This window comes from Mus musculus, chromosome 13 (genome assembly GCF_000001635.26).
Source record: "Mus musculus strain C57BL/6J chromosome 13, GRCm38.p6 C57BL/6J".
Taxonomy (NCBI): Eukaryota; Metazoa; Chordata; class Mammalia; order Rodentia; family Muridae; genus Mus; species Mus musculus.
This window is the reverse complement of record NC_000079.6, coordinates 30,836,551-30,855,123: the sequence shown is the minus strand read 5'-3', so window position 1 is coordinate 30,855,123 and position 18,573 is coordinate 30,836,551. Positions and strand designations below refer to the sequence as shown.

General features: G+C 40.7%; 1 protein-coding gene across 7 annotated transcripts in view; it reads left to right on the top strand.

Annotated features, from left to right (window-relative positions):
* The window catches only part of Exoc2 (exocyst complex component 2), a 184,581-nt gene that overhangs the window by 118,973 nt on the left and 47,035 nt on the right, over positions 1-18,573 (top strand). The window contains exon 24 of one of the 7 annotated variants that reach the window (XM_017315565.2): positions 9,889-10,202. The exons of 5 other annotated variants lie outside the window; for them this stretch is intronic. In XM_017315565.2, the coding sequence (XP_017171054.1) occupies positions 9,889-9,902 (14 nt within the window). In that variant the 3' untranslated portion in view covers positions 9,903-10,202. Of the gene's footprint in view, positions 1-8,336; positions 8,603-9,888; positions 10,203-18,573 lie in introns of those variants that run through there. One more of the 7 variants, XM_017315564.2, reaches the window with a different exon arrangement.

The window sequence follows — 18,573 nt, the reverse complement described above, 5'->3', positions numbered from 1 at the left end:
GCAATGGAGGAGTCTTCTCATTGCTCCACATCCTTGCCAGCATGAGCTATCACTTGCTTTTAATTTTAACCATTTTGAGGGGAGTAAGATGGAATCTCTGTCGTTTTGATTTGCTTTTCCCTGGTAGCTAAGGAACCATTTCTTTAAGTGTTTCTCAGCCATTTGAGATTCTTCTGTTGAGAATTCTCTGTGTAGATCTGTACCCCATATTTTAATTGGATTTTTGGATTTGGGGTATCTAGTCTCTTGAGTTTTTTATATAGTTCAGGTATTAGACTTCTATCAGATGTGGAGATGGTAAACATTTTTTTCTTTTTTCATTTTGTAGGCTGCCACTTTGTCTGGGCAGCCTACAAAATGATGGATGGTGTCCTTTGCCTTACAGAGCTTTTCCAGTTTCAGGAAGTCCCATTTATTAATTGCTAATCTTAGTGCCTATGCTATCAGTGTTCTGTTTCAGAAAGTTGTCTCTATAGTAGGATTTTCATAGACCACCAGCTATTTAAATAATGACACCAAGTCTTTTTAATATATTAATGCTTAGGCTTTTTAGCTAGAGCAATGTCCCAGCCAGCTATCTAAACTTAACATAACTAACTGGCCTACAACCCTCCATGTGGCCAGAGTTTTACTTCTCTGTACCTGTTCACAATGGTCCACTTCCCCACTATATCCCACTGGCAAGTCTTCTGAACCTGCCTTCTTCTCCCAGAGACCCTCTCTCTTCCTGTAAGTTTGGCTCTCTGCCAGTACAGCAATCAACAATTGACAATACAAAAACACACCTTCATACAATGTACTCCAATATGTGTCCTGTGCCAGTTCATTCAAGGCTATTCCTCACTTTTTATTCTATCAGGTTCAGTGTATCTGGTTTTGTGTGAGACCATTGATCCACTTGGACATGAGTTTATGGCAGTGATAAAAATATAGTCAACAGATATTTATAGAACATTTTACCCAAACACAAAAGAATATACCTTCTTCTCAGTGCCTCATAGAACTTTCTCTAAAACTGACCACATACTCAGACACAAAGCAAGTCTCAACAGATAACTGAAATAACCCCCTGTATTTTATCAGACCATCACAGACTAACACTTGATAACAATAACAGAAACAATACAAAGCTTACAAATTCATGGAAACTGAGCAACTTTCTACTAAATGAAAAATGGTTCAAGACAGAAATAAAGAAATTAATGGCCTTGTAGAATTCAGTGAAAATTAATACACAGCATCCCTAGGCTTATGGTATTCCATGGAAGAAAAGTGTCCTGAAAGGAAAGTTCATAGCACTAAGTGCCTGCATAGAAAAAATTGAACAGATCTCATACTAGCAACTTAATCACACACCTGAATGCTCTAGAACAAAAAGAAATAGGCGAGGAGTAGATGGCAAGAAATAATAACTGAGGCTGAAGTCAATAAACTATAAACAAATAAAACAATACAAAGAATTAACAAAGAGTTGGTTCTTTGAGGAAATCAAGATAAACAAATCTTTATTGAAACTAACTAAAAGATATGAAAAAGATCATCCACCATGGTCAAGTAGACTTCATTCCAGAGATGCAGCCATGGCTCAATGTACAAAAATCACCATATAAACAAGCTGAAAGAAAAAAAAAAAAAAAACATGATCATCTCATTATACACAGAAAAGACTACCTACCCCTTCATGATAAAAGTCCTGGAGAGATTAGGGATAAAAGGGACATATCTAAACATAATAAAGGCAGTCTATAGCAAACCAATAGCCAACATCAAATTAAATCAAGAGAAACTCAAAGCAACTCCATGAAAATCAGGAACAAAACAAGGATGTCTACTTTTTCCATATCTATTCAATATACTCAAAGTTTTTATTAGAGCAATAAGACAACTAACTGAAGGAGATCAAGGGGATGCAGATTGGGAAGAAAGAAGTCAAGGTATCATTATTCCCAGATGATATAGTATACGTAAGTGACACTAGAAATTCCACCAGGGAGTTCCTTTCAGCAAAGTAACTGGTTACAAGATTAACTTAAAAACAAAAAAAGGAAAGAGAGAGAGAGAGAGAGAGAGAGAGAGAGAGAGAGAGAGAGAGAGAGAGAGAGAGAGAGAAAGGAAGGAAAAAAGAAAGGAAAAGAAAATTAGAGTCACTAGAATCACTTCTATGTATAAATGACAAACAGACTATAAGGAAGAAGTCAGGGAAACACCCCTTTCACAATAGGCACAGATCATATAAAATATTTTTAGCTAACTCTAACCAAGAAAGACTTTTATATCAAAAACCTAGAGTCTCTGAAGACAGAAATTGAGGAAGATGTCAGAAGATGGAGACATCTCCCATGTGCATGGATCAGTGGGATTAACATAATGAAAGTGTCATTTTACCAAACACAAACTACAGATTCAATTCAATCTCCATCAAAATCCCAACACAATCCTTTACAGACCTTGAAAGGACAATACTCAACTTATATATTGAAAAACAAAAAACCAGGGCATGGCGAGATGGCTCAGAGGTTAAGAGCACCGACTGCTCTTCCAAAGGTCCCGAGTTCAAATCCCAGCAACCACATGGTGGCTAACAACCATCCGTAACGAAATCTGATGCCCTCTTATGAAGTATCTAAGGAGGACAGCTACAGTGTACTTACATATAATAAATAAATAAATCTTAAAAAAAAAAGTTCCTTGGAAATATTTGGAAGTAACAATGTTTCCTCCAACCTTTAAAAAAAAAAAAAAGAAAAACAAAAAACCCAGGATAGCTAAACCAATACTGTAGAATAATATAACTACTAGAGGTATCACCATCCTTGACCTCAAGTAGTACTACAGAACTATACTAGCAAAAACCATGTTAGTAGCACAAAAACAGGCACATTATCAATAGAATCAAATTGAAAACCAAGATATAAAATCACTCACCTATGGACACCTGATTTTTATAAAGAAGCCAGAAATACACACTGGAATCAAGAAAGCATCTTCAACAATAATATACCTTCTTTATCTCTTGCACACAGTTCCCAAGGCTGGTTCTCTAACTTGAGTAGTACAAAGATAATTCCACAGCAAATGTGGCTCTATAGGCTTATCTGGGGAGTAGCATTAGATTTCTTCAGATGTGCACCCAGGAATCACACAACAGTACCTTCACCCTGATTTCTATATTACTGAGCTAATTTAACTCCCTTCCCAATCCTCTCTAACATTTTTGATGTCCTTTTCTGGATGATCATTGTGGCTGGGGTGAAGTGAAATTTCAATATAGTATTTATTTACATTTTTCTAATAGCTTAGCATCTTGAATATGCTTTCATATATTTGCTGATATTTGTGCTTCCTTTAAGAACTTCTATTTGTTTCCTATTTATTAACTGAGTAATGGAGAGCAATGGTGTGTGTGTGTGTGTGTGTGTATTGTGTATCAGGTAAAGAGCTGGCTCTCCCCATCCCGTGTCTCCCATTCTTCAGGCTATCTCTTCACTGTCCTGATTGTCTTCCTTTGCTATTCAGAAGCTCCCACACTTGATGGAATCCCTCTTGGCACTTACTCCTCTTATTCCCTAAGCTATTAACGTCCTATCATAGAAGTACTGCTGTTAATGTTTGGAAGTGTTTTTCCTGTAATTTCCTCTAATATGTTCAGAGTTTTCAAGTTTTACGTGGAAGGTTTTTCTTTTAGTCTATTGTGGATTGATTCATATACAATGAATGACAGTAGGAATCTAGTCTTACTCTTCTGAATATAGCCATCCAGCATCCTTTCGTGAGAAGGCTTGCCTTTTTATTCAGTGAATATTTTTAGACCTGTGTTGAGAGTCTAGCTATTTTAGCTTTGGAGATTCATATCTCGGCCTTGTCCTGTGGTATTGCTTCATGTGTCTGCTTTTGTGTGGACTCTTTGTTATGTGGCTCATGGTGCAACTGAGCTTCAGTCTCTCTTGTTGCCATCCATGTCTTTCTTCATGGAGAGAGCCATTGTCCCTGTGGAATAGTAGCAATTTGCAGGGCTGCAGAGGAGGGCCTGCTTTTCCTGGGCCCTCTGACCACTGCTGCTTCTCATGGCAAACAGCAGAGGTTCCTGGTGGTGAATGTGGGCAGTGACAGCGAGCCTTCTCTGTTGGGGGGAACCAGTTTCTTGCTGCACTTCCCTCTCTAGGGGCATCCTTGAAGCTGGCACAAGCACCTGGGAAGTCCTACACTCCCCAGAAAGCACTGTGAGGCCCTAGGACCTTAGGTGCAGTGTCAGCTGGCCATGTCCATGTGTTAGGGACCCTATGACAACACTAAAATGTAATTAGCCAGGGGGAAGAGGTGTGGGAATGGTGGTAGGAGGTGAGGATTCTCTTCAGTTCGATTAGACAGCAGGACTTCACAGTTCCACATCCTCTACCTTCATGTTTTTAGCTCAGGTAACCAAAGTCTGTTTTCTCTAATATCTTCAGGTTCTTTCAACCCTGACATTTGTGGGTTAGCAATAGAGTATAAAATATTTAATCGTAAGATTTATCTTAACAATAATAGCCTTAGACTGTCCAGCATTGAGATTCTGCTGGCTCTGTGGCATCTAACCTCTTTACCTACTTTGATCTCAACTGTAAGATAAACCTCTTTTGTAAACAAATGGCACTGTCGAGGCTGCATTTCTCACATTGCACATGTACTGAGAAGCCCTGCATTTATTTCACTTGTTAACCTATTTAGTTCTGTTGTTTGTGTAGTTTTGACTTGATTACAGCAGAACCTCCATCTTTCCTAGTCATTTAGTGAGTGTTAGTTTGTTAAAAGCTGAGATCTCATGTTAAGTGATCTGGCAGAATTGACATAACAATTCTAAAATATTTCAGTCAGCAACCTTAATAGTATTTTTAGAGGTATTATCTCTAGAAACTGAATTGTACAAACCACAAAGGTAAAACTAATTGCTAACTTCAGGAGTTAGCATTAAATTTTGTTTCCAATGCTATGTGTAGTAATTTACAAAATACAGTTTATTAGTATCATAATTTAAGAAGAAATTTGTTAAATCCCAGTTATGTTTCTTCAGCTGACACATAGTATATTGTCAGCTTTTTATTGGTAAATGTGTTTCTAAGGTTGTTTTCACTAGTTCTGCATCACAGTACTGACTACTCTGAAGATTTTAGGTGTTCTATTATTTGTGATTATATGGCGCTTCTTGAGTATTTACATTTTATGAATTGTAGAAAAATTGAAAATGTCTCTCATTGTCAAATACACATTGAAGTTCAGGTCTTTGAAGAAAATCTCAAGAAAAAACTTTCTTTAAATTTTCTCTTAAGTACTTTTTTAAAGCTATTTTTTTTCTATCTACAATGCATATAAACTTAAATGTATTAACATTCTTTAGAGTATTTAACAAATGAATTTAAACTTAACCATTTTTATCCAAGTCAAATACACAATTGATTTTTAATTCAAGTGCTTTAAATTAGTAATGATATGTGGATTTCTGGTGAGCATGTAGAGGTTCACAGATACAATGATGTGGAATGTCTGTTACCACTCAGCAAACACACTTGAGTGAGAATCTCTAGTCTGCGATGTTTGTGGTCCAGCGCAGCGTGTTTCCTCTCCTCAGGCTGGGTCAGACACAGCCCACAGTGTCATGCGCATGGCTGAGCTGTTAGTTATTGGATATCTGTTGCTGGGATGGTGTGTGAGATTGATTCATACATCCCATGCAGAGCATATGTGCACTATTGATGTGACATAGGAAGTCCACAGCTCTTTCATGTCTGTGTTTGCTGACCCAAGAGCAACGTGAACTGTACCTTCAGCTCATTACATTTGGGATATTTTCACTGAACTGTGAGAGGTATAGTACAGTTCAGTTATCATCTATTATATCTAGTAACATGAATCATTTGAAGCTCAGGTTCCAATTTGAATGTCTAGAGAAGAAAAACTGCTAGAAGAAAAGAATGAAGACAAGGAAAAATTGGAGTTTGCATTTGTTTTGAGAAACTTGAACACTAAAGACAACCTTGCTATTGTTCCCTAAACATCTGTGGCTCTCTGATTTCCCTCTGTGTTCTTGTTCCTCTGTGCTGCTGTAAGGAAATGCCTCCAGTCAGGTAGTTTATAAAGAATAAGGTTGGGATTGAGGATCAGGGTGTAGTCATTTCAGTGTGCTGTGTACCTGCATCCTTCAGAGAGGACAAAGCCTGTATCCTTGTACCACTGAAGGAAGTGGGAGAAAAGACTAACTTACTCAAGGTACTTTATAAGGCAGGCACTCATTAATTTACCTTTCCAAATGATGTTTATGTGAGTTAATATTATTTGTAATTACTGACACTATTAAGTGAAGTCAACAAGCATAATGAATGTGTGACTAATATCATCTCTGGGTGTACAAAAAAAGGTGTGATTGATGCCAGTAAATATAATTGTGTTACCCTATTAACAAAGCATTTATTTCAGAAAAATGTTTCAGTGTTAATTCCTATACAAGTGAAATACTTCTGTTAATACTTCAAACAGATCAGTTGTAAAGACAACTTATAAACTATAAATTAACTTTGAAAGATTTTTTCCCCTTATTACCTCCTGGTTTTCTAGACAATGGAACCCAGCAGTCAACCCCTTTGTTTCCACCTGAAGAGACTCATTTACCCATTCCCGGGCCCCAGCCCTCTCCCTGTGAGACTCCTTTGGAGAAAAAAGAGTTTTTCTTTGCAGGCAGATGTAAATTGGAGGGAGTTTCTTGGATAAGGGTCCATGTCCATTTTCCCTTCTTAGCACTGGGACACACACAGTCTCTGTGAGTTCATGTGCATCAGTCCTGTTGTGTCTGAAAGACACTGTTTCCTTGGAATCACCCATCCCCTCTGGTTCCAACAATTTTCCATCTCCTCTTGCACATAGCTCCCTGAGCCCTGAGGGGAGAGGTTTGATTACAACATCCCGTTTAGGACTGAGTGTTCCAGAACTGCTTACTCTTTGCACATTGTTCAGTTGTGAGTGTCTGTATTCCCATCTACTGCAAAGGGAAGCTTTTCTGATGATGGCTAAGCAAGGCACTGATCTATGGATATGACAGAATGTCATCTTATTGCTTTGTTTCTTTAACAGGACAATACTGTTTGAATTTTCCCTGTGCCCATAGTCCATCCAGTGTCAGATTCTTGGCTACCTGAACAGAGTCAGCCATGGATTTCATCTCATGGAGTGGGTTTTAAATCCAATCAATGAGTGGATGGTTCCTCCCACATTTGTGCCACTGTTATATCAGCATATCACACAGGCAGTCATCATTGTAGATTAAAGGGTTTTTTTTTTTGGTTTGGTTTGGTGTTTTTTTGTTTGTTTGTTTGTTTGGTTTTTGTAGCTGGGTTGGTATTTACCCTTTCCTTTGGTAGTGTGCAAAGTACCTTCTAATGCCGTGAACACTGGTCTGTAGGAGTGAAGTGAAGGCTCTAATAGATACCAGCTTGACTTCTCCATGTTCAATGAGATATAGAAGTGATACCACCAGCAATAGGGTTTTACTATCAGTTTGTGGAGAACAACCATAACTTTGGTAATAGCCTGAGATGTTTAGAAGTTTCCACAGGGGTCCCCTTGTCTCAGGGAAATACAGTTTCAGCACTAGTCATGAGATGACCATGCGTGGCTCTTTAGCCTCATTGCTTAAAATAAGCTATTCTTGTAATTAGCACCCAGCTGTGCAGTTATTACCAGTCCAAGTGCATTCTTTCCCAGAGGTCCTCCTCGCACATCATGCTCTCTCCACTGGACCTCCCACCACCCTGCCATCCCCAGCTGAGGCCTCTAGATAGATACAGAATGCCCTTTCAGCTTGAACCTGGCTCAGGACTTCTCTCCTGGTGTTCCCCTGCCTCTTTACCCTACCTGGACTTTTTTTATCCTGTGCTGTATTCACCCTACCTAGAACCTGATTCACAGTATGCATTCTCTGACAGACTCTTTAAGCAATTAGTGGGTTGGTTTATGAGAAACACTCTGACAAATTCCTCCAGCAAGGTACAGGGCGATAATAAACAGCAATTAAAATACCAGTTTACACTTTAGTTTTTAGATGAATAGATACTTTAAACAGAATATGAGATTGAATCAACTACTCTTATTCAGTGAATGTCAAAGAAGGGAATGTTGTTGATTAAATGACATAGGTGTTGCAAAAATAGCATCCGTGTAGAAGGATCTGAGCATTTGTAATGCACATAGCACTAAGGATCTCTTAAGTGCCACCTGTCCAGACCCCTTCTCATAACTCTTTGAGCCTATACAGATCATATGTTCTATGCTTAGGCACTTTTCAAAACTTATTTCTTCTCTGGATTTAGAACGTGTGCTGGATCGGTCTCCTGAACTCCAACTATGAGCAGCTCAGCTCGCTATTACTACTGCTTTAGATGAAAACACGCCAGCTGGGTGGATCTCATCTCTGAAGCAATGCCTTGTCCTTCATCCTTTCCTGCCCTGAACTCTGAAGGAAAAATTTTCATAAGCCCTAGGGCTATTCTTGATTTCACTTGAGAAGCTTTGTAAGGACATTTTAATGGTCCTATATTTTATCTGCTCACACACACACACACACACACACACACACACACACACACACACACGAGAGAGAGAGAGAGAGAGAGAGAGAGAGAGAGAGAGAGAGATTAATTAATTTCAGTTTTCTGAAGGAGAATAAGCCTGGTTGTTCATCTTTCTAAGTCACAGGTTCATTATGTAAGCTCACTTTGTTTTTCAGACCTTGTCTCCTTTTTACAAACAGTTTAATATATTATAGTCAATGCCATAAAACCACTTGTACAGTGCTTTAGACATTTGGTTATAATTTCTTTGTTTGCCAAGCATTTTTCAATAAAGCTTAATTTTGGCCTTACTCATCTTCAATGTGAAATTGATTAACCTTGAAGTGGACTGTGGCTTGCATATTTCTTTTGCATGTCTTATCTGCTGAAGTATTTATTACATTTTAAGTTGATAGCTGTAAGCTATGCCACTTGGCATCAGGGTAACTAATGTCCCATTGTGCAAACCTGACTCATTTTTAAACTTTTATTATAGAAAATTTCAGACACTTATCAGAGTAGAACAGAATAACAAATTTTGATTGACCTGTTGGCCAACTCCAGCAGTTATCAGTTCTGGCCCTGTGTATTTTGTCTGCACTTGGGCTTCTAGAATCTGTTATTTTGAAGTAAATCTCAGATATTAGGTCATGTCATCTGTATGTAAATCACATAAAGACTAATTTTTCCTAAAGAAGCATAACCAATCATAATGCTATTATAAGACTTGGAAGAAAATTAATAATTCCTTAATTTCACCAAATATTTTGTCAGTGTTCAAATTCCAGATGCTTATAGCTCAGAAGGTTTACTCAGGGCTCCCAGGTTCCTGTATTGCTTTGGTTGATGTGCCCCCATTTCTTGTTTGTCGGTGGTTGGTTAGTTGGTTAGTTTGATGTAACTCTAGCGTCTCCCTTTCCAGCTTACTTGTTGGATCAATTAAGTTCTTCATTGTGTGGATTTTCTGAAGTCCTGGGTTTTAGGATTGTTTCCCCCTGCTTTTATCTGTCTTTTGTGTTTCCCGTAAATGAGTGAATGAAAGGGAGGGAGGGAGGGAGGGAGGGAGGGAGGGAGGGAGGGAGGGAGGGAGGGAGGGGGAGAGAGAGAGAGAGAAAGAAAAGGTGTTAGCTTAAATTCTGTGTCCGTGTAAGTGTTCAGGGTTATTATTATTCTTCCTGCTTGTGATGTTAGGATTGAAAATTGAATTCAAGTGTTATTTGGACCATCCTTTTAAAGGTTCATTGTGAAGTTTCATCTAATGATTTATAGCCACTGATTTGTGCCATAATCTATCATTTTCTTTCTATTTTAGTCTTTTGCATATGAATGGAAAGTGTATGTACCCTGATACACATGTGGAAGTCAGCAGACTTTTCAGAACGAGGCTCCCTTCTTCCAACGGGGTTTCAAAGGCAGAGTCTTGTTTCTGCCACACTGTGTACTCCAGGCTGTCCAGCCCAATAGCTTCCAGAAGTTTCTCGAATCTTCACCTTCCATCTCACTACAAGTGCTAGGCTTACAGATGAGTGACACCACATCCGACTCTTCTCCTTGGCTTCTGTGGCTTGAGTGCAGACCATCACCAAGCCCTTTTACCCAGTGAGCTGCCTCACTCACTGCTCTTTTGGTTCTCCTCCTGGGAGCTCAGAGAATTTTGAAGACCCATGGTTGAAACTATATTCCGAACTTAAAGAAGCTAATGCCCTTGATTTTCTTAATGAATTAGGTGATTCAGTGCACAAAGCTTTCTACAAGATGGGGAAAAAATCGAAAAATGATTTTACTGGCTGGCTGCTCTTAGTATCTGTGGAAAAAATGATGAATGAAAGGAAGGAGTTGTGTGATAAAATCGAAAGGCTCCAGACACAAGTAAACGATCTAAAAGTTGCTAAGTGTGTCCTTGAGGAGAATCTTCTCTCTTGTAGCAATAGAGCTCAAGTTGCAGAAAATCAAACAGAAGTCCAAGGATCTAGCAGTTACTCAGTCTCACGCAGCAAGCAGGCGAAGGAGCAAGAGCAAGAGCAAGAGCTAGACTCCCTTCTTCCAATGTCCTTATATTGTCTCCAGCAGAAGGTGGAGCCCAGATTAAAGGTGTGTTCCACCACACCTTTAATCCCAGATGAAAGGCGTAGCCCAGATTAAAGGTGTGTTCCTTAAACTCGGAGATTCAATCTTCTGGAATCCATAGCCACCATGGCTCAAGATCTTCAAACCAAGATCCAGATAAGGATCTCCAAGCCTCCAGATAAGGGTCACTGGTGAGCCTTCCAATTCCGGATTGTAGTTCATTCCAAATATTGTCAAGTTGACAACCAGGAATAGCCACTACAATCCACCCCTTGTCAACTTGACACAAATAATATCTCATGTTCACATAAAACAATAACAAGGTTGTAAATACGCCTAACATGATATAACTATCCCTCGTACAATCGCAAAGGCATTAGTAAATTTACAATGGGCATTCATATTACTTTATAATCCTCGTTTCTGCAACTGGTTACGTGGCCTTAATTTTTTTTAAGCTCATTATTAATACTTAAGAAGATATAACAACTAGAAAAATTTCTCTCTCCCTCCTTTTCCCTCCCTTCCTTCTACTGGACGTCTACTTGGAAAGCTTGCCCCATACATAGAAGGTTTTCCAACACACAGCTACAACCCCACCCCACTGTTACAGTGTGAACAGACATGTGAAGGTTAAAACAGCCAGCTGGGCCAGGAACACTGAGGAAGGTAAACTAGGAGGCCTTGTGGCGGGGGGTATAAGATAGCTAAGCTGACTAGTTAAAAAGGACAGGTTAGTGCTGGCTGGCTCTCACAAAGCTTCCCCCAACCCTACCCTAACTCTCACCCTGCCAGCAATATAAGCAAAGTGCTGTTTCCCTTCATGTGTTCCTGCTTCTAATGCATTTAATAATACAGTTTACAGTAGAGTAAACTGCAAGTAAGAATGGCTTAGAACATTTATCTCCCACCTAGTCAAGGAAGACCACCCCTTGGACAAGGAGTTAAACACAAGACAACCAAGAACAACTACAGCTACATCTTGTAACTATGATAAGAGTTAACTACCCATTGGCAATTAAGGAAAAAGATCTGGGATAAACTACAAGCTGATTATGTAAATGTGAGAACGAAGGGAACAGTCTAACAAACCAGCAAACCAGACATCCTCTAAGACTAGCAACACCTACTGGGTTGAGCGCTGCAGTACCAGCCAGGACGAGTGACTAGCAGGCAATCAAGGACAGCAGCTAGTCAAGCAAGTCAGAGACCCACAGTGGGGCTGAGGTTGGGAGGGATTCCCCCTGACTGAGTGAGAAGCTCAGAACGTGGTTGGGCCAGAGAAATAGACATGCAGGGCTCCCCTTATTGGTTAGGCTTACAGTCAGCCCAGAGAAACTAACCAGTCTCAGTAGAAGCTACCTCAGTCTTTGTCTGGTTTTTCTCCCAAGTCCTATGAGAAGCACCTAGAAAAACTACCCAATGGAATTTTCCCTTTCGTGGGTCCCCTTCCATGTGCTAATCTACCCTTTTTGAAGACCCTCTCCCCTAGAGTTTCTCTTACTTTCTAGACCTTTGCTTTCTGCTTTAAGCTTTCTCTTCATATTCTCTTCTGGTTGCTGTAGACTTCAGTCTTGTAGTCAGTGAGACAAGGCCTGGAAGAAGGACCATGGACTTGGTTGAAGTAGTGGGTAACAGGGAGTGTCACCCTAACTCCTGAGTTGTAGCCACCTGAGACAAGAACATCTTTCTTTCCCTCCATCCCACCCAGATAAGCCATTTCTTATTAAGGGATACAAAGTACTTTCCTCACTAGCTGTTTGGTTCCTTCATAGGAAAGGGCAGGGCAGTGTGTCCTTTGTTTAGTCATTTCCAAACACGTTGGCTTCCTAGCATTTTTCAAGGGTCATCAAAAAGATAGTCTTAACTCTTAAGTTTTATGAACTCTTTTTGAACATACCTGATGAATTTCATTTAATTATAGTAGTTGTTCTTACTGTTTGCTGATGCTAGCCCTGAACATGTTTACTAATCGACCCCTGGAATGGACTTCTGATCTTGAAGGCTGTCATTGCTGAGATCTTGTGTTGTGATGTAGTATTGCATACCACATTCACTGGTCCCAGAGGAACCAGCCAGTGGAAGGCAGGAGGGATGTGAAATAAGGAATTCTTCCTCTCAGTTCTCTTCCTCTCCCTACGCAGGCTCTGTCCACTTCATTATTGCCAGGCTTTCTGGTCTCTCTCTGAATCTCATCCAGAAATCTGTTGGGACCTAGTGCCTCTTATGTCTCAGGTGTACCATGGTTCTGTTTTGCAGCAAATCCATGCTGAGCATTTCCAGAATACCACTTTTCCTGTCTGACCAGTGATGGAGGCTGTGCCCCTGCTCTCTGCAGCAGTCCCTTCCAGGTAGTGAGGCACTGGAAAAAGTGTACATGTACATTCTGTAGTCAGTTGTGTGTAGTGAACCTGTGGAACTTAAGCTTCTGAAGTACTGTGGAAAGCATTAGGGATTTCCCCCCTCACTTTACCTCATTTTGTTTGTCTGGCTACAAATCTAAGAGGCTCTTTCCAGACTTAATTTCCACGCTGTTTAGCCTTTTGCACAGTCGTAAACAGTGTGATAAGGAAAAGCTTTTCTCCATGGGGTTGAGTGACTTATCAGTACTTCTTTAGTACTTGCTTGTGACCTGGGTGAATGCATGCCGCGCTTACTGTTTCTCTTCGGTGGTTCTGTCTTTAAGTGTTCATAGGGCACTTGAGAACCTGCCCTGTGATGCTTTCTGACTCAGTCTGCCGAGAGCCACCACTGTCTGGTGAAACATACCCATTGCTCTAATGGCCATCTGCACAGGGGCACAAGCTTGAAAACACTGAAGCTTCACAGCAAATGGTAAAATTTGGATTGTTGGTTTCATATGTTTAGTCTAGGAGCTGACATGCTGTCACCCTGACACCTCTTCAAAACAAAAGCCTTGCTTACCAGTCAGAGCCCCAGTCTAGTAAATCACACGGCTTTGCTGGTCTTCCCTGGGTGGAACCCACTAGGCTCATGGTACCCTCTCCACGGGGGTTGAACGTGAGGCTGCATGACACTTGAAGATTGCCATGGGCTTTGGGTGGGTGGGTCCTCTGCACTGTGACATAAGCACATCCACGTTGCTAAGTTTTGAACTGGGAACAGGATCAGTGCTGTGATTTATAACACATCACAGCAGAAAGCCAAAGTCCAGATGAGTTCCAAATGTTAAATTTGGACCACTTACAGGGTTTAAGTCACCATCAAAGGTGCCTTGATAATGTAGCCCGTTTCCTAGAATCTAAGAGATCAGAGTCACAGTAGTGAGGCTTGGGACAGGGCAAACAAGTGGTCTGAAAAGAAACCCAGAGGTTGTTTTGTGCTAAGCTTGGGTACTCAAGGCCTTTCGTGTGTGTGTGTGTGTGTGTGTGTGTGTGTGTGTGTGTGTGTGTGTGTGTGTACTTGTATACATACTTGTGTGGGGAAGGGACATTTTTAATGGAAAACCGTATGAGTGAAAATTATTGTTGCCAGCTCTGCCCTCCCCAGGACCAGGGTATGTCTTCACAGCTAACACACTACTGAGTTTTGAGTAGCTACAGTCAGCTTTAAAGCTGCTGCTGGCCTTTAGACCGTATTGTGTAACATGGCAATTTTGCGACCACAGTGCTATGCACAAATAAGGAGTGGTGGTGAGTTACACTGGTTAGTGTGGATCTGTTTACCTGTGCATGCAGGTGTACTGAGGGTGCACACAGTGTGGCAGCCTGAGGTCCCTCTCAGATATCTTTTCTTAATTTCTTTCAGCCTTTATCTTTCTGCCCCAGGGCCTTTCACGGAACCTGAAACCCAGGTTTTTACTAGGCTAGCCAGCCAGTGAGCTTCAGGGAGCCACCTGTTTCTGCTCCCCTAATACTGGGACTACAGGGGTGTGCCATCACCTTCAGCTTCTTTACACAGGTCCCTTACTTGTGCAGTAGGTCATTTACTGAACATGAAAGATGACAAACCAACAGAGATGGACACTGAAGAGACAAGAAATGTGAAGATACAGCTTTGCTTCATTCGCTTCTACCACCCACATGTCTTAGCCCGCCTCTGTAGGTTTTGGTTGCTTTTAAATTTCTTTTTCTTGTGTTCCAGACGTGTCAGGTTAAATAGATTATAGTTCATAGCTACTCATTTTGAGCAATTCAAATAATTCTGAGCACTGAGTTGAAAAAATTATATTTCAAATATTCTCTTTTCTATATAACCATTATAAATTTGTTTTTGGTTTGATCAAAAGCAACATCATTCAAAGGCTTTTTGTATGGCTAGAACTAAAAGACAGTTTTGTTTGGTTTTATTTAAATTCTTTTGAGAATTTCCTACATGTGTATTATATTCACATCATTTCTACCCCTCCCTCTGTCCCTCCAACTCCTCCTGTGCCCCTATCAACCTCTGTCAAGTTTATGACCTCTTCTTCCTCAGTTATTATTTAATATGTATCCCATTGGGTGTGTTTAGGGCTGACTGCTTGGGGTTGAGTAACTTACCAGGAGGCTCCTCCACAGAGAAGCCTGACTCCCTCTCCCAGCAGCTGTGAATCTCCTGAAGCTCTTCACCTGGGGTCTTGTGAGATTCCCATCCATGTGGGCGTGTCAGCTGGTATTGCCACTGTGAACGTGTGCTGCGGCAACCACATTGTTGAGACTTCATGGTAGGTCTTCCTTGTCATGTCTAGATGACACCATCTAGCTACAGGCATCTTAGTCCTCTGTCTCTGCCTTTGGAAAGGTTTTTCCAACCCCATTGCCATGATGTGTCCTGAACCTTAGGTGTAGAGGTGCATTATAGATGTATCAGTTGCGGCTGGGTCTCACTCTTTGCATTTTGATTAGTGTGGATCTAAAAAGTGTGTGTGTGTGTGTGTGTGTGTGTGTGTGTGTGTGTCTGTCTGTCTGTCTGTCTGTCTGTCTGTATGTGTGCGTGCATGTGCATGCACAGTGACCACAGACTACTTACAACTGTGGGTACTTAGAAAACGGTTGGAAGTTGTATTGGTTTAAGCAAATGGTGTGTTCACTCCTAAAGTCTGTGTCCCCTCCATCCACTGGTAGCTGGCTAGGTGTGCAGTACCAGGCATGGTTTCCCTCCTATTGAGTGTGCCTCCTGTGTAATTAGACAGCTGCCTAGAAGACTAAAGCACTTCTACTGTGAAAGTAGGCATATCCTGCTGTGCTGGTCATGGTAGTTTGGAGGCTTTCCCACGGGGTTGGACTCCAGATTACTCTTCTCCCTTGGCCGTTTGCACAAGAGCATCTGATACAATGAGAGGTCGTCTTCAGGGAGGAGACTTTCAGGTGATCGAAGTGTGGGTGTCCGGCCAATAAATAGGATTTTACCTTCACATTTTGGAACAACCAAGGGTCACAACAATAGCCTCTATGGTTTGAGGAGTCTCTTCAATTCCCCTGACCAACAACTCTTGAAGGAGGATTCCCATGGCTGTCACTGGGGGTTTTGGTAGATCGCCTATGGCTCTTGTGGGGATCATTATCACCCCAAGTGGCATAAATTCAGATAGACAGACAGATAGATAGATGTGTGTTTACTCATACACATTATATATTTATTTCTAAATAGAACAGTATGATTCTCTATTGCATTTTCAAACATCCTTGATACTGTTTATCTGTCTTCTCTCTCCCTGTATTGCCTCCCTCCCATCTCCCCAGTTAAAGTCCCCCATTTTTCCCATTTTCTTCTTTATAGTAACAGTTATCCTCTCTAGAACTCTCCCTCCCCATGGTCTCTTGATAATTATAATTCAGAATAGAGCTTCCATTGCTTATTTTCTTATTGGTTCCTTTCACATCATTTTCAAAACACTTTCAAGGATTTTTTTTTAACCCTTCCTGTCACTTCTGTAGCTCTCTGCCCTTTCTACAATCCATCTTGTATCTGGGACCCTGTGGGTCTCACAGGATTCTGAAGCTGCATATCCGTGTATGGCATGTGCTTGGATGAAGAGACCCATAGACTTAGTCCTCTTAGTGAAAGTGAGCAGCTAATAGGGGTTTTTAAGAGTGCTAAAGCTCAGAGCGACCCTACTCAGGTTAGAATTGTTCTTGCAGTGTGTGCCGTCCAGCAGCACTGATAAAGGTGCTTGGTGTATTTAGTGAAGTAATGCTCGTAGTGCTCTGCTCTCTCCCGAAGAAGCAGCAAAAGCCACCCACCTGCACAGCAGCACAGCACAGTAGCTGGCCACTGTGATTGACATTTATCCCAAACACTAGGGTGCTGGCTTCTGTACCTTTGAAAATAAGATCTTGAGCATTTCCTAGGAATCCATAAAGGAGAAAGTTAAAGGTCTTGGGTGGACAGAAAGACCTTGGACACCCCTCCTTTCATAGGTGAAATGTGCTTGACAAACCTGGAATTTCCCTTTCTTGGCTTCCCAAAAAATACCATTATCAGCAAGCTGATTAATTAGTGTGGCAGTCAACCAGGAAGGTGGCATAGCCTGACAGCCTGAGTTCAGTGTCCCAGGCCCAGGTGGCACAGGGAGAAAGCCATTTCTACAAGTTGTCCCTTTGATCTCTACATTCTCATGACCGCACACGTACACAGCAAAGTAAATAAATGCACAAAATACAGTTTGCCTGAATACTACATTGTATAAGCAGGAGGGGGTGGGGGAGGAAGGAAGATAAAGACACCTGAGATAAAACCCTCAGCAATTAGCCATGTTTTTAAGTATTTGGAAGAAAATGAAGCATTTTGTGTCTATCAGAGCAAGTTAAAGAATGTTAGTAAAACCTGTATTGTACACGGTACTCAGGATGCCTTTTTTTTTTTTTATCAATTGACTTCAATTTTCTGATAATACCAAACACTAATAGTCAGAATGTTTGACTGACAACCACAGTAAATTCCCAAATATGATATACTTGAAAACCCATTCTTGCCTTTTGAAATTGCTGTCACTTTTGGTTACAAATGCTGTGACAGCCTGTGATTATAGTGACAAGGACTTTTAGGAATTTTCTGTAGAATGCATAGCACGTTAGCAAGTTTGTGTGTTAAAGAGCTATAATAGTAGGTTTTATAAAATTACAGAAACTGTCTTCATGGACTTAAAATATGATGGAGATGAAAAATATAATATCTTGTACTCTGTCCTGGATAGTGTAAAGAAAAGAAAAGTGATTTGCATTCTTGGGCTTTTATTTCTCTACTTTGTTGTTTGCTGCTATGGCTTGTGTTTTTATATTTGCTGAGAAATGGGTCTACCAAAAAAGAAAGTCTGGCAATTCCTGTTTTGTTTTTATTAGAGGTAGTGCTGCTTGTATATGTGAGAGCCCATATGGGACAGCACTGAAAGTAGACTGTTGAACAAGGGTATGCTTTGGGTGGGACTGGAGCCCCGATGTCCAGCTGCTCACTAGATAACTGGCTACACATACTACAGAATAGTGTGTGCAGTGACTGAGCACTGTAGCCCAGCATGCATGTGCACAGTGACCACATTCTACAGGTTAGTGTGTGTGTGTATGTGTGCAGTGACCATACACGATAGCCCAGCATGCATGTGAGCAGTGACCACATGCTAGAGGTCAACGTGTCTGTATGCCCTTATAGTTAGGCAAGGGCTGCTACAGTCTACTGGAAACCCTACTTCCCATCCTTATCCTGCCAGTGCATGTGGAACTACATGTTTGTATGCATGTGAACATGTGAAACATCAAATGGTATACAAAGGGATTATATAGTTCATTATGTAGTAGTTATACTTTATTTTAAGACTAGAAAAACTCCTTTGAAAGATCTTGACAGTGATAGATTTTTAGTGAGAAGTAAAGATACCTCTTTCAAATACACCTGCATTTATTTCTTAGTATGACAGTTTCTCAGTTATGAAAGTCAGTAAATCTAAGGCAGCAAAATAAAGTGGACTTAGTCCTAGACCTTCAGCTTATTT